At 40.8% G+C, this 15355-nt stretch overlaps 1 protein-coding gene across 1 annotated transcript in view; it reads right to left on the reverse strand.

The window, feature by feature from the left end:
* SPTLC2 (serine palmitoyltransferase long chain base subunit 2) overlaps nt 1-15355 on the reverse strand; it is a 96777-nt gene that overhangs the window by 30270 nt on the left and 51152 nt on the right. The window contains exon 9 of the mRNA XM_055538756.1: nt 12401-12527. Within this exon, the coding sequence (XP_055394731.1) occupies nt 12401-12527 (127 nt within the window). The remainder of the gene's footprint in view (nt 1-12400; nt 12528-15355) is intronic.

Raw genomic sequence — 15355 nt, forward strand, 5'->3', positions numbered from 1 at the left:
TTTCAATGTTCTCTCATTGTTTTAATTAATTCATTAACTAATTTTTTGGCTGTGCTGGGTCTTTGTTGCTGTGCAGGCTTTTCTCCAGTTGCAGTGAGTGTGGGCTTCTCATTGCTGTGGCTTTTCTTATTGCAGAATAAGGGCCTTAGACACTCAGGTTTCAGTAGCTGCGGCTCACAGGCTCTAGAGCAAGGGCCCAGTAGCTGTGGTGCATGGGCTTAGCTGCTCCACGGCACATGGAATCTTCCCAGACTAGAGATAGACCAGCGTCCCCTATGTTAGCAGGCAGACTCATCCACTGTACCACCAGGGATGTCCTCGAATCCTCATTTTCAACAAACTTGGTGCCACACATTAGAATCCTTTGGGATGCTTTTAAATAAAAACTTATAAGAGCCTCATCTCCAGATATTCACCAGGTCTGCAAAGGGGCCGTTGTAATTAGGTATTAGGCATTATTACTAATTACTACTATTGTGTGTGAGCAAGGTTAGAAACCGCCATACTAAAAGAGACTTTGATGCAGGTGGTCCATGGACAAAGTCTGAAACAGTTGAAAAGAATATACCTTAATGAGGTCCTTCTGAAACTCATTCCACTGTCAAAGTAGATGGTAGGCAGATACAAGTATTTAGATCATTTATTTTTTCCTAAACCACAGGTGACAATTAAAAAAAAAAAATCAATTCCTCTTCAAAAAGCTCTCAAATCTTTAAGGAAAGCCTTAAGGAGAATATCTCGTTCTTGATCGAGAAGAGTCCATCTGTCTTGTCACTTATTTATACATATTAAGTATAATAGACTACAATAAAGTTGATGAAAATCTAGGATAAAGTCCCCTGGACAAAGCACTCAAAAACAATTCTGGGGGGTAAAAAAAGCAGTTCAAACCATATTAAGGTTGAAAAAGTTATTCTTCTTCAACAAAGAAAACAGAGACTAGGCTATAAAGTTGCCAAATTATAAGTGATGAGAAGAAATGGTCATTCGTCTCAGCTAACTGAACAAATCAAATCATGGAAAAATCTTTTAAATCAATTTTATTATGAAATAAATCTAAAGTAGTTAATCTACTTCAATCTTAAAATAATAATAATATGACTCACAGTATTTTTTAATTAAGAGTTTAGTTCCCAGGCTTCCCTGGTGTCTCAGAGGTAAAGAATCTGCCTGCCAACGCAGAGGACATGGGTTTGAGCCCCGATCCGGGAAGATCCCGCCTGCCAAGGAGCAACTAAGCCCGTGCGCCACAACTACGGGGCCTGTGCTCCAGAGCCTGGGAACCGCAACTGCTGAGCCCGCGCGCCCCAGAGCCCAAGCTCCACGACGAGAGAAGCCTCCGCAAGAAACTGCCCATGCACCTCCAAGAAGAGTCGCCCCTGCTCACTGCAACTAGATAAAGCCCACGCAGCAATGAAGATCCAGTGAAGCCAAAAATAAAAAATAAATCAAGAAATAAAATTACTTAAAAAAAAAAATTTAGTTCCCTTATATCATCTTACCACATCTTCTCCAAAATAGTTCAAGGCTCTTTTCCTGTCCAAGGGGAACATCCTCAAACTCCTTATTTATGCTGTGCATTAATAACAATATTCTACTAAATGAACAAGTCTACATTTGTTCAGAGATTAGCTTCCGCCTGTTGTTGCCTGTGGACATCTTAATAGCTAGCTTCAAACAAACTCTGAAACAAGGAGACCGCTTGTGTGGCAAGAAATTTTTATTAGTACTTGGATTTGGGAAAAAAGAAATGGGAGTGACCCACCTCCCAGAATATTGGAAATAAAAGCAAAAAATAAACAAATGGGACCTAATTAAAATTAAAAGCTTCTGCACAACAAAGGAAACTATAAGCAAGGTGAAAAGACAGCCTTCAGAATGGGAGAAAATAATAGCAAATGAAGCAACTGACAAACAACTAATCCCAAAAATACACAAGCAACTCCTGTAGCTCAATTCCAGAAAAATAAACGACCCAATCAAAAAATGGGCCAAAGAACTAAACAGACATTTCTCCAAAGAAGACATACAGATGACTAACAAACACATGAAAAGATGCTCAACATCACTCATTATCAGAGAAATGCAAATCAAAACCACAATGAGGTACCATTTCACGCCAGTCAGAATGGCTGCGATCCAAAAGTCTACAAGCAATAAATGCTGGAGAGGGTGTGGAGAAAAGGGAACCCTCTTACACTGTTGGTGGGAATGCAGACTGGTGCAGCCACTATGGAGAACAGTGTGGAGATTCCTTAAAAGACTGGAAATAGAACTGCCTTATGACCCAGAAATCCCACTGCTGGGCATACACACCGAGGAAACCAGAATTGAAAGAGACACGTGTACCCCAATGTTCATCGCAGCACTGTTTATAATAGCCAGGACATGGAAGCAACCTAGATGTCCATCAGCAGATGAATGGATAAGAAAGCTGTGGTACAGATACACAATGGAGTATTACTCAGCCATTAAAAAGAATACATTTGAATCAGTTCTAATGAGGTGGATGAAACTGGAGCCGATTATACAGAGTGAAGTAAGCCAGAAAGAAAAACACCAACACAGTATACTAACGCGTATATATGGAATTTAGAAAGATGGAACAATAACCCTGTATGCAAGACAGCAAAAAAGACACAGATGTATAGAACAGTCTTTTGGACTCTGTGGAGAGGGAGAGGGTGGGATGATTTGGGAGAATGGCACTGAAACATGTATAATATCATATAAGAAACGAATCACCAGTCCAGGTTTGATCAGGATACAGGATGCCTGGGGCTGGTGCACTGGGATGACCCAGAGGGATGGTACAGGGAGGGAGGTGGCGGGGCGGGGGGTGGGGGGTGGGGTCAGGATTGGGAACTCGTGTATACCATGGCGGATTCATGTTGATGTATGGCAAAATCAATACAATATTGTAAAGTAAAACAAACAAACAAACAAAAAAAAACAACTTTATATCATCTACAAAAAAAAAAGAAAAGAAAAAAGAAATGGGAGTGGAAGAAGAAATAGACAAACCATGCTACAGAAGCTCCTGAGTATTCAGCATGGATTTCTGAAGCAGAGAGGGAGGTTAAAGGGGTTACTGATCCATGGGGAGGAAAGAGGTAGCAGGCTTTCATTTGTAGCAGTGATTATAACTAAACTTAGCGGTTTTTTGTTTTTTTTATTTTGCAGACCAGAAAAAAGAAAATTAAAACTATGTTATAAAATAGTAGTCTATTTTAATAAGATGTTAAATATCACTAAAGGAACTTCAGAACCAGAAGTGGATGGAGTTCAGGAAAGCCACATTCTATTCAGATATTAAGAAAACCTGTCCTATGTGTGAGCTCAAATTCCTCTACCTATAAAGTGGCTATGCTGCTTGCTAATTTCAGAATGCTTAAGCCATGAATTAAAAATGTTTTTTGCAAGATAACAGCCTACTTTACAGAAGGAAAATGTTTCTTTGATTGCTGGTTATTTTTCTAAAGTAACATATTCCATAGGAAAAATCCACGTGGCTAGCAAGATTAGTAAGAAATATAAAATCAGTAAGATCTGAATTTGCTTCGAATAGTTAGCTGGATCTAAGGAAGTATAAACTTCCTTTTCTTTGGTGGGGTGGTGAGGGAGGAGAAGGAAGGAGGAGAATGAAGAAAGGGGGAAGCTGAACCAAGAGGAATCTATCTGCGGCTCTGAAAGCAGTCCCCAGAACGCCAGCCCTGCTACTAGACTGCGAGCGCTCCCGACGGGAGGCCGCGCACTGCTCACCTGCGCCCTCAGCAGCACAGCCACCAAGGCTCAAGCTGCCTGCTTGGGGAACGTTTGATGAATGAAGAATTCAATGGTTCTTAGCACTGTTCTAGGAAGTAAGTTACAAGTAAAGGATCTACTCTAACTCTCAGTATTAGATATACTGCTAAACTGTACTGTGGCTAAGAATAAAAATGTGTTCACTAGAAAACTTGACTTTTACTTAGATGAATCTAATAGTGAAATAAACAAATTACATAAAAGCAGATATGTAACAATAAAGAAAAAAACTGGAATTCAAGCACTCCTAGCCTCAGAAAGCATAGGAATCAGAAAGGACGGACCCAGGCTCAACCAAAGGAGAAGCCTGCCTGCCAAACATAACCAGTGGGTGTCGGAAGTTCTCTTTATGACCACTCCCTCCCCCTCAAAGACTGTGTTCTTTAACAGTCCTGCCCCCTCAGTGTGGGCCTCCCCCCCCCCACAAGAGTTTTTGTAAAAAAACCTTCTCAGTTCTAAATTAGCTTTGGACAGTTCCTGGGATTCTCAACGTAATCGTTTAACACCTCATTAACAAGTCTATTACAGGAATTAATCCAAATGAGCCAAACCCAATTTTAATTAAACCTCAATCTGCCCAATGGCAGTATTCCCCTCAATACTAAGAAGTACAAAAAGTACAGTTTCTACAAAGAAAGTTATTTCTGTCATATTACAATCTATCAGTAAGATGCACCTAACTAGCTTATTTTGTTCCATAATTTTGCCATTCTGGCTTTAATATTCAGCTAATCCTTTGTGGCTAAGCTGGTAAAGAATCTGGCTGCAATGTGGGAGACCTGGGTTTGATCCCTGGGTTGGGAAGATTCCCTGGAGAAGGGAAAGGCTACCCACTCCAGTATTCTGGCCTGGAGAATTCCAGGGACTGTATAATCCATGGGGTAGCAAAGAGTTGGACACGACTGTGTCCCTTTCATACTTTCATACAACTTACTTTAAGAACCTATCCATCCATTTTCTAATATTTCTGGATCATGTGTGCATTCATTTGTTCAGCAAGTTTATCAAAAAGCTATTAGATTTCAGACACTAAGCTAGGTGCTATGCTTGTTATGTACTATGTCTTTGGACATCAAAACACATGAAAGCCCAGCTCTGGAAAATGGAAAAACACAGTTTTAGTTGCTTTGGCCAGATATTTTGCCTTGATTCATGAATAGATCTTACAGCTACATTTCCATTACTGGATGTGGATTAGTGATGTGTGAAGTAAAATCTGGAATTTCAAATGCCTTGTGCAATTTGTCAGAATTTCCTCTATTTTTTTTCCTACTCACCAGCTTGTTCTAACTTCACGTGTCCACTCAAGAGTACATGCACAATTCCCAACCACTGTTACCTTACTGTGGTTCCTAGGGAACACGGCTCTCAGGATCTACTCGTCATTCTAGTCATACAGTTTGGAGAGGAAATGTGGAAAAAAATGGGAGAAAGAAGAAAGGCATGCTCACAGTGCAGGGTAGGGAAAGGATCTCAACTCGCCCTGCATGCTGCAGCTTTTCTGAAGGCTCTACACTCCTGTCACCAAAGAATAACATGTCTTTCCACAAGAAAGATGAAAACATTTATCAATAATCAACCACAGACTACTAGAGTGCATGTTTAAGCCTTACTTTCAACCTCAAGCAGGATTATTTCCATGGAAGTTATTAATGTACTCTGGAATCTAAAACAAAAAGGTTTTAATCATAAAAGTAACATATTCAATCTGGTAAAATAAAATTCATTCCTCCACCCAGTCACCTCCATTCCCACTCCCAGCAAGAAGCTGCAGGTTCTGCTTCAGGCTCTCCTCGTGGCTGGTACAGAAATGCCGAAGGGCATCCTTGCCCCTCTGCTGCTTTTTCTGTCAATCTTGGATGGTGTCTAGGCAAGGCATCTATCTGGACTCCTCCTTTCCATGTTTTGTCCACTAATCACCACTACTTGTTTGTAACATTACTAATTTAAAAATTCTCGTAGTGGCTAGTTATCTTCATAAATTTAAAGACTATCTTTTTGGGGAGGGCATGCTACACAGCTTGTGAGATGTTAGTTCCCCCACCAGGGAGTGGGAGGCACAAACTGTTGAGTAAGGTAGGCTCAGAATGTGTTGCACAACGTGAGCAATAGAGCCAATATTTAGTAATAACCATAAATGGAAAGTAAAATTAAAATTGTATAAAAGATGAAAAAAAATTTAAATAAAAACCTTATTTACCTTTAAAAATTGCAATGTAAAAGCTTAGAGATTTCATTATACGTTTAGTATTTTAGGACTGGGACACCAACAATGACATCTAGCAAGTAAGTCTATTGATTTATACACTTTGAAGAAAACACTGTGTTCAAACATTAAGCATTACCTCTGTGAGACAATAAATGTGTGAAACTATAAACTTGTGAAACACGGTTTTTGGGAGAAAAAACATGTATCAACACAGAGGCATCATAAAAAAACAGCACTTCAGTTTGTTGTGAAAAATGAATAGCACTGGGTGACAGGAGGATCAGCATCGTCAGAGGCACCAAACTGGTTTAAATAAGAGTACAAACAGGAAAAGATAAGGTTAAAAATCAAACTACAGATTTGACTTCATTCTATGAGCACCTAGGAGTTACTGAGCACCGTTATCCTCTGCTTTGGCGTCTTCAGGCAGACAACGACAGAGGGTTGTAACAGGTGGTACAGGAGAGACTGGAGAGAAGAAGGTGATTACGGGCGGTGCAACTGTTTAAGAAACAGGGAGTCAGGGCCTGAAAATAGTCACGAGGCAGAGGGAATAAGCAGAAGTGGCAGACAGAAGCAACAGACTCTGACTCAGATATGGGGAAAGGCGGCTATGATTCCAGACCTAGAGAACTTGAAGACAGCCCTATACTATACTTAGTTGAGATGACGAAGAGGGGATACAATGAGAAAAAGCAGCATAACTTCTGCCTTTTTCCTGTTAAAAGGCAGGTAGGCTGAATCTTAATCACAAGGAAACACCAGATGAACCTGAATTGAGGGATATTCTGTATCCTAACTGGCCTGTAATTGTTAAAAGTGTCAACATCATGGAAGTCCAAGAAAGACTGAGGAACTGTGGCTGAAGAAGACAAGAGAGACGAGAAAGCTCAGTGCAACAGGTGACCCTGGCCCCCACTCCACACCCTCGGGACGTGGCCTGAGGAACAGACAGCAGCACCGTGCCACTCTTACTGACTGACACTAAGCGACAGACAGCATGTTCACATTAGTTCATTAAATAATATTCATGTATTAGTGCAAGCTTCTTGCTTGACCGGCTGTATTATGGTCACATAGGAAAACGCCTTTGTAGGAAGTACACACTAAAGCACGTGGGATGATGGAGCATAAGATCAGCCATGATTCAGGAAAAAAAAGTATTTCTGTGTGCTGTACTTCCAATTTTTATGTAAGTCTGTGACTGTTCTACAGATAAGAAAAAGATTTCAAAACATCGTGCTGACAGACATTAACGCTGCCATATGACTACAGGTCTACATCATGAAATCTAGGGACAAACATTTTAAACTACTGTGACTTTTTTTTCATAATTTTTAGTTCTCTTCCCCAGCTCCCGGTTCCTTAATACCAACTGGGAAAAGCAAGAACACCAAGGAAGATTAGAATGTTCCTATTTTTCCCTATAATTTCCATTTTTTCCCCAGAAGTTGTAGGAAGTTTCAAAAACAAAACAATATATACATTTAAAAATGAAAGACATAACGAAAGATGATCTTTGTATAGAAACAAGAGACCTGCAAATGAACAGGGTCCATACTGGGCCAAGAAAGAAAATAAATACTTTACTAGAGATCATGTATGAGCCCCTTAAGTTGCTAAATCAGTCCCAAAAATGAAATTCTGCCACAAATTTATGATCATATACAAAATGCTAACAATTCCAATAAGAGAGTAGCTCAGAGAAGAGATACATAAATTCATGATCTTAAAACACACACACACACATCTTGTGAATAAAATGTCTTCAGAAAAGTGAATCTGGGTCTCAAAGTAAGGGTGTGGTAATGAAACCAGAACGTGTAGGTGGGAGTGCAAGTGGCCCAGGGTGGAAGCAAACCAACAAGTGCTGCGCTAACTGCAGCTTACTCAGAGCCTCTAGTCCTACACGCCTTTGAATTATTTGAAACCGAAACAGGAGGAAAAAATAAATGAAAAAGGAAATCAAGTTTCTGGTGACTCTTCTCTGTCTTCAGTCCCGTCTACAATGGAACTCTGTTGGCTTAGCATCCTCTTTGGGGAGGGAAAACTTCTAGAGTGGCCCCACAAGAAGGACTGTTCACAGTGAAGTAAGTTTACACAACAGAGAAATTAAAGGTGTGCAAGTATATAAAACTATTATGTCTTACAAAAAGGAGAAAATATTATGTCAAAAATGAGCTATTTCAAATAATGCTTAATACTTGTATGTCTGATAACAAAGTCAGAAAATTATATTAAGCACACAAAAAGAAAGCCAGCTTCTTATTCCTAATATTCCCTTAAACCAACATTAAATCGAGGACTAAGCACTAAGCACTGACATTACATTATCTTTGCCCCTCTTATTCCGAAACAGAAATCATATGTGAGGTATTTGGGCTTCCCTGGCAGCTCACCTGGTAAAGAATCCACCTGCAATGTGGGAGACCTGGGTTTGATCCCTGGGTTGGAAAGATCTCCTGGAGAAAGGGAAAGGCTACCCACTCCAGTATTCTGGCCTGGAGAATTCCATGGACTGTATATTCCATGGGGTCACACAGAGTCGGACAGGACTAAGTGACTTTCACATTCACATGTGAGATATTTACCATTAGGTAAAGAAAGAGTTCTTTCATTTGCAACATCAATATTATTATGTAACAGTTTCTTCTGTTCATATATGGGTCACACTTTGCTTTCCTCATTTCCAGTTCACTGCACTACTGAAATTCACTCAAAGAAAAATACCAGTATAGCTCTTAAGCAAATCTGATCTCCAAACAAATTCCTTCAAAAGATAAGCATGGATATATTATAGTCTGTACTTTTCATGAAATCTGAAGGGGCTATAAAACTCCTAACCTCTGGGAAACAGGCCACAAGTCTGTCCGTATTAAGCAGCCCACAGAAACTGTTCAAGAATTTGAGTTTGGTACTATATAAGGCAAGAGAACCAGTGTGCCTGTGTTTTCATATCAACCTAACGCTCCTATAGGACAAGACTCTACCTGTGGCCCACCCTGCTCACCCCCACCTCATGCACTCCACCTGTACGACTATGCTTCTGCCACAGCGGCCTCCACGCTACTGCTGAGCACAGAGTCATCTACATCTCAGGGCCTTCTTGCCCTGGATTTTCAGGGCTCAAGTTTCACCTCCTTCAAGGGCTTGATAAGATCTTACCATCTCAATGGCCACCCTATTTAAACCTGCAAATTGCGTCTCCAGAATCCAACATATACTTTCCTCCTTCTTTCCAGAGTACTTACCACTTTTTGGCAACTGTGTAATTTATTTCCCTTATTAGAACCCCAGAAGGCAGGAATCAGGGGGTATTTTATTATTTGATGAATCAGGAGTGCCTAGAAACAGCACCTGCCACACACTGTGGGCACACAAGTATTTGGTGAATGATTAATAAAACTTCCATTTCTCTACGACATGGTAATCTCTGGGATTAATACAACAGCCCACTATCCTCTACATCCCCTGCTGCTGCTGCTAAGTCGCTTCAGTCGTGTCCGATTCTGTGCGACCCCATAGATGGCAGCCCACTAGGCTCCTCTGTCCCTGGGATTCTCCAGGCAAGAATACTGGAGTGGGTTGCCATTTCCTTCTCCAATGCAGGAAAGTGAAAAGTGAAAGTGAAGTTGCTCAGTCGTGCCTGACTCTTAGCGACCCCATGGACTGGAGCCTACCAGACTCCTCCATCCATGGGATTTTCCAGGCAGGAGTACTGGAGTGGGGTGCCATTGCCTTCTCTCTACATCCCCAGTGACCCCCAAGTACACAGCTCATTCAAGCGATCTGCTTGGATGTCCACTGTCTACGGATTCTGATTTACAGAGTCTAATATTAATATGTAGTGAGATACTCAATGTTTGCAGAGTTAATAGGATTCAATGTTCTGAACACATGAGATTAAGTTTCTCTCAAGGCAGGTGACTTCTATTATAAAATCACATCAGGTAATTAATTGCAGATACGTCTTTTTTAAAGGTTACCTTAAAGCACAGTGAAAAGGCTACTGCCAGATTCCACCTTTTCTTCTTCAAGGACAATGAAAAGATGCGTTCAATAATGCCATAAAAGTATTACCCTAACGCACTCAAATCTAAAAAAAAAATCAGGCCAAACTTAAATAGGATGAGGTAGCAGGCTGTATAAGAAATGGTATTTTTTACTGGGGCTTCCCTGGTGGCCCAGACAGTTAAGAATCTGCCTGTGATGCAGGAGATCTGAGTTTGATCCCTGGGTCGAGAAGATCCCCTGGAGAAGGGAATGGCTATCCACTCCAGTGGAGAATTCTCTTGCATGGAGAAATTCCATGGACAGAGAAACCTGTTGGGCTACAGTCCATGGAGTGGCAAAAAAAAAAAAATCTAACTACTTTTGGTTAGAATTTTATTATCCTATATTTTGAGAGAAACAATGTAGCCAACAGAAGTCTGTCATACTAATTAGAAGTTTTAGGGACTAATTTTTAAATATATTATCTAAAAGCTGGTGGTGGCAAGTTTTAAAAATGGCCACAAATTCTTCAACCTGCTTCCCACTTGAGGTGGAGTCTGGTCCCCTGCGCCCTGCAATCAGGACTGGCCTTGATGACGTGCTCTTAACTGCAGATCAGAGAACATTGTGGGGGGGGGGGGGGGTCTCAGCACGTCCTTTGGGAATGCATGCTCTCTGCAGCATCCTATCTGGTCACCAGGCCATGAGGACTCACACCACATGGAGAGGATAGCTCAGCTGAGTCCAACCTTCAAGTCATGCCAGCCCAGGTGATGTGTGAGGGAAGAAGTCTCCAGGTGTTCCCAGCCCCCAGCCATCAGTCTTCCAAGTTCAACCCAGACACTGTGGAGCAAAGACAAGCCGTCCCTGACTGAACTCCTGACCCACAGAATCTGTGAGCATAGTTAAGATAGCTGCTGTGTCACACCACTAAGCTTGGAGGGTGGTTACAGAGGCAACAGATAAACTGGAAAACAAGTGCTAACCCGAAGCCTATATCTAATTATCACATTTCATTTTCTCTCTACCAGTAGAGCCTGGACTTCATCATTTAGCACAGATGAGTCATTTATCCAGAGGTCACACATCACTCGGATCCATGCTCTAGGATCGGGCAGAGACATAATCCAAGGTAACTTTGATAACTGTTAACATTCATTTTTTAGTCATCTAAACCTAGATCAAATAACTAGATAAATAATAGCTATGTATATACATATACCTGTCTGAGCATAGACACACATACACTTACATATATGAGCACATATGTATACTCAGGTCAAAGCACACTATTTCCAGCAATACCTTATAAGAAAGAAAGAAGGTAACACTGTAGTTCTATTAACAGGGAGCTTTTCACAAAGCTACACGCAGTGTTCACAACATTACTGAATTACTTTCTTCCCCAAGGAATCAGTTTATGAAGCTGAAAATGATCAACACTTTCAAGAGCTAACAATGTATGTACCACAGAGAAGAAAAAATATTACAGTGAAATTCTGATTTACAGAAATTCTGAAAACAGGCTCAAATCAATGGAAATGAGATGCACTACTTTCTTCCTGTTTCTCAATGCAAGCCAGATCAATTGTACCACAAAATATTACACAGCTGAAGACTGGAGATTATCAAGGCTGATAACGTTTTACAAGAGTAAAACTGATTTTAGAAGCATTAAAAAAGCAACAAGCAAATGTATCTCTCATACTCACAATGGAGATTCTTCTCAAAGTGAAAAAACAAAAACCCCCATTGCGCCTCTTTTATTATAATGTTTCTATGGTCAACGCTGCCCTCTAGTGATACAAAATAAAAGTCAAGTATCAGGAGGTGAACACTGTTCACCTGAGGATGTTTTAAGTCAGGGCATCTAGTGTGGACTACAAATCCTACCAAGGACAGAATAAATAGATTCAGGATGACCTTTATTAATTATTGTATGTTAAAGTAGAAAATCATTTAAAAGGCATTAAATAAAGGACACTAATTCATGGAAACAGCAGCTTTTACATACTATGGAAATGAAACATCACTACCCAGTGAATTATTTACACCTTCACATGAAATTATACAATTCAAGACCCTGAAGACTTATCACCTAAGACTTACCGTGAATACGTAGGACAGTGAGATTAAAGCCTCACCATCTATAGACAAGACAGCCATAGCCTGGGAGTCAGCTGAGCCTGGCTACAGTGAGCCAGGCTAGTTGTCCGGGCACGTGCAGCCACACTGAAAAGTGGCCATAGACACCAAGACCTCACACACCCATCAGCTCTGCCCAGAAGTATGCCTGACTCCTCATTTTTGGAAAAAACCTCAAGAAAACAGAGCACGTCTGGCGGCTGAGTACTAACTGAGTCCAGGAAACTTTCCAGGGAAAGCAGGCCTTACCGAGGGTGGTGCCATCCTGTCCCATGATGCACTTCATGGCAGTGATGATCTGCTCCGCCACAGGCGGGGACAGTGACGCGGCGTACACCGCGCTGTGGGAATGCGTCCTCAGGTAGTCGATCAGCGCCTGGGGATGGCACAGAGGCAAGTCATTAGAGGCCGTGGTGGGCACACTGGCAACCTCTCCGCCTTCCGCCCAGGTGAAGGAAGCCTCCTCCCTTCAACAGCCCCGACTGGGGACGTCAGTCTGAGACACAAGGCCCACCAACATGGGCAGAGCACACTGTCAGCCAACAAATGGGTTAGAAAAAAAGCAAGAGAGTTCTAAAAGAACATCTACCTCTGCTTCACTGACTACGCTAAACCCTCTGACTGTGTGGATCACAACAAAAGGATCCGCATTTGTTGGAATGTGGAAAATTCTTAAAGAGGTGGGACTACCACCTTACCTGCCTCCTGAGAAACCCGTGTGCAGGTCAAGAAGCAACAGCTAGAACTGGACATGAAACAACAGACTGGTTCTAAATTGGGAAAGGAGTACGTCAAGGCTGTATGTTGTCACCCGGCTTATTTAACTTATATGCAGAGTACAGCATGTGAAATGCAGGGCTGGGGGAAGCATAAGCCGGAATCAAGATTGCTGGGAGAAATATCAATACCCTCAGACATGCAGATGACACACTTATGGCAGAAAGTGAAGAACTAAAGGGCCTCTTGATGAAAGTGAAAGAGTAGAGTGAAAAAGTTGGCTTAAAGCTCAACATTCAGAAAACAAGATCATGGCATCTGGTCCCATCATTTCATGGCAAATAGATGGGGGAAAAAATGGAAACAGTGGCAGATTTTATTTTCTTGGGCTCCAAAATCATTGCGGACAGTGACTGCAGCCATGAAATTAACAAGCGCTTGCTCCTTGGAAGAAAAGCTACGAAAAACATAGAAAGCATATTAAAAAGCAGAGACATCACTTTGCCAACAAAGGTCAGTATAGTCAAAGCTATGGTTTTTCCAATAGTCATGTATGGATGTGAGTTAGACTACAAAGAGGGCTGATTGCCAAAGAATTGATGCTTTCAAACTGTAGTGCTGGAGAAGACTCTTGAGAGTCCCTTGGATACCGAGGAGATCAAACGAGTCCATCCTAAAGGAAGTCAGTCCTGAATATTCATTGGAAGGACTGATGCTGAAGTTGAAGCTTCAATATTTTGGCCACCTGATGCGTACAGACAACTCACTGGAAGAGACCCTGATGCTGGGAAAGATTGAGGGCAGGAGGAAAAGGGGGCAACAGAGGATGAGATGGTTGGATGGCATTACCAACTCAATGAACATGAGTTTGAGCATAAATTCTGGGAGATAGTGAAGGGCAGGGAAGCCTGGCGCGCTGCAGACCACAGGGTTGCCAAGAGTTGGACGTGACTGAGTGACTACACAGCAACATGCAACGCCCTTAGGCTTTGTTCTGTTTGTTATTTTGGCCATCCTGCACAGCTTGTGGGATCTTAGCTCCCCAACCAGGGACCGAACCCACACCCTCAGCAGTGAAAGCGTGGAGTCCTAACCACTGAACCATTGGGGAATTTCCTGTTTTGTTTTTTAAACATACCACAACATGGAAGGATGAAAAACTAGTTTTAAAAAAAACCTCAATTTAGAGAACATATCATTTAATATTATAAACAGATCTACAATCCTAAATTAAACAAGAAAGTGTTTGGATTGCTTTTAGATATGACTTACTTCTAAGTATTACAGAAAATATCATCTGCATCTTACCCCATGCCTGCAAAGCCCATCCTTACATTCCTGAGTAAGAGAAAGACAGTTCTCTAATATCAATTTTAAAGACATTAAACATCCTCCAGATACACAGAGATTTATAAAATGATATAAATGTGCCAGAAATTAAACAGAAATTTACTGTTTTTTTTGTAAGAACATTAAAGCTATCTCACTGAATGAAAAAAAAACTTGTCTGCTAGTAAGAAAAATTTCCAAACAATCAATTATATATCCCTATTCTCTGATGCCTTTTAACTTCACTAAGTCTTTAAATAAAATGTGCATACAAAGAAGCTTATGTTTCAGATCCAAACCAGGAAACACAAAATGCAACCAGGAAACAGTGTAGTGTGTTACTTCGAAAATACAAAATACTGTACAAAACCCAATATAAAAAGGTAAATATATTGTATCTTGATGCTCTCCCAGAGTATTATTTTTCTATCTTTTGGTGTAGCAACAAAGCTTACCAAAAAGCAATCAATTCTCCAAAGTAAGCCTGAGATAGTCTTTTCCTAATAACAAAAATTTAGGGCAAAAATCTATCGAACCTGACCAAAACCAGTGAAAATGGGGTTTCTCTAAAAGGAATCAATGATGAAGAGAAAGTCCCTGTTTTAAGATTCTCAGGGTCAGATTTTAAAGAGGAATTTAAGTACATTTAGAGTACCGTGTACAAATTCTTGACATACAGTGGTTTTTTCCTAACACTGTGTATAGATTTTTTAAAATAACTTTTATTGATATACAACTCATATACTGTAGTATTCCGTTTTTCACAGTGTGTAATACAGTGTCTTTCAGTATATTCACAGAGCTGTCCCACTTTCATCACGATCTAATTTTAGAACATTTTCTTTACCTCAAAAAGAAACCTCGTATCCGTTAGTAGTCACTTTCCACTTCCCCTATCTCCTTTGCCCCGGCAACCACTAACCTATTTCTGCTTCTATGATTTGCCTATTCTGGATATATCATATAAAAGAAATACTGTAACTGGTGAGCTTTTTTGACTTCTTTAACATAATGCTTTCAAGGTTATTTCCACATTATAGCACGGGCATGTATTATTTGTTAAGCCCTTACTACAAATGTGAGCCAGGCACACTTATCTCTGTTTTACTGATAAGGAAACTTAAACATTAAGTACTTTGCCCAAGGTCTCACAAAGTT

The sequence above is a fragment of the Bubalus kerabau genome, chromosome 10 (assembly GCF_029407905.1).
Source record: "Bubalus kerabau isolate K-KA32 ecotype Philippines breed swamp buffalo chromosome 10, PCC_UOA_SB_1v2, whole genome shotgun sequence".
Lineage (NCBI taxonomy): Eukaryota > Metazoa > Chordata > Mammalia > Artiodactyla > Bovidae > Bubalus > Bubalus kerabau.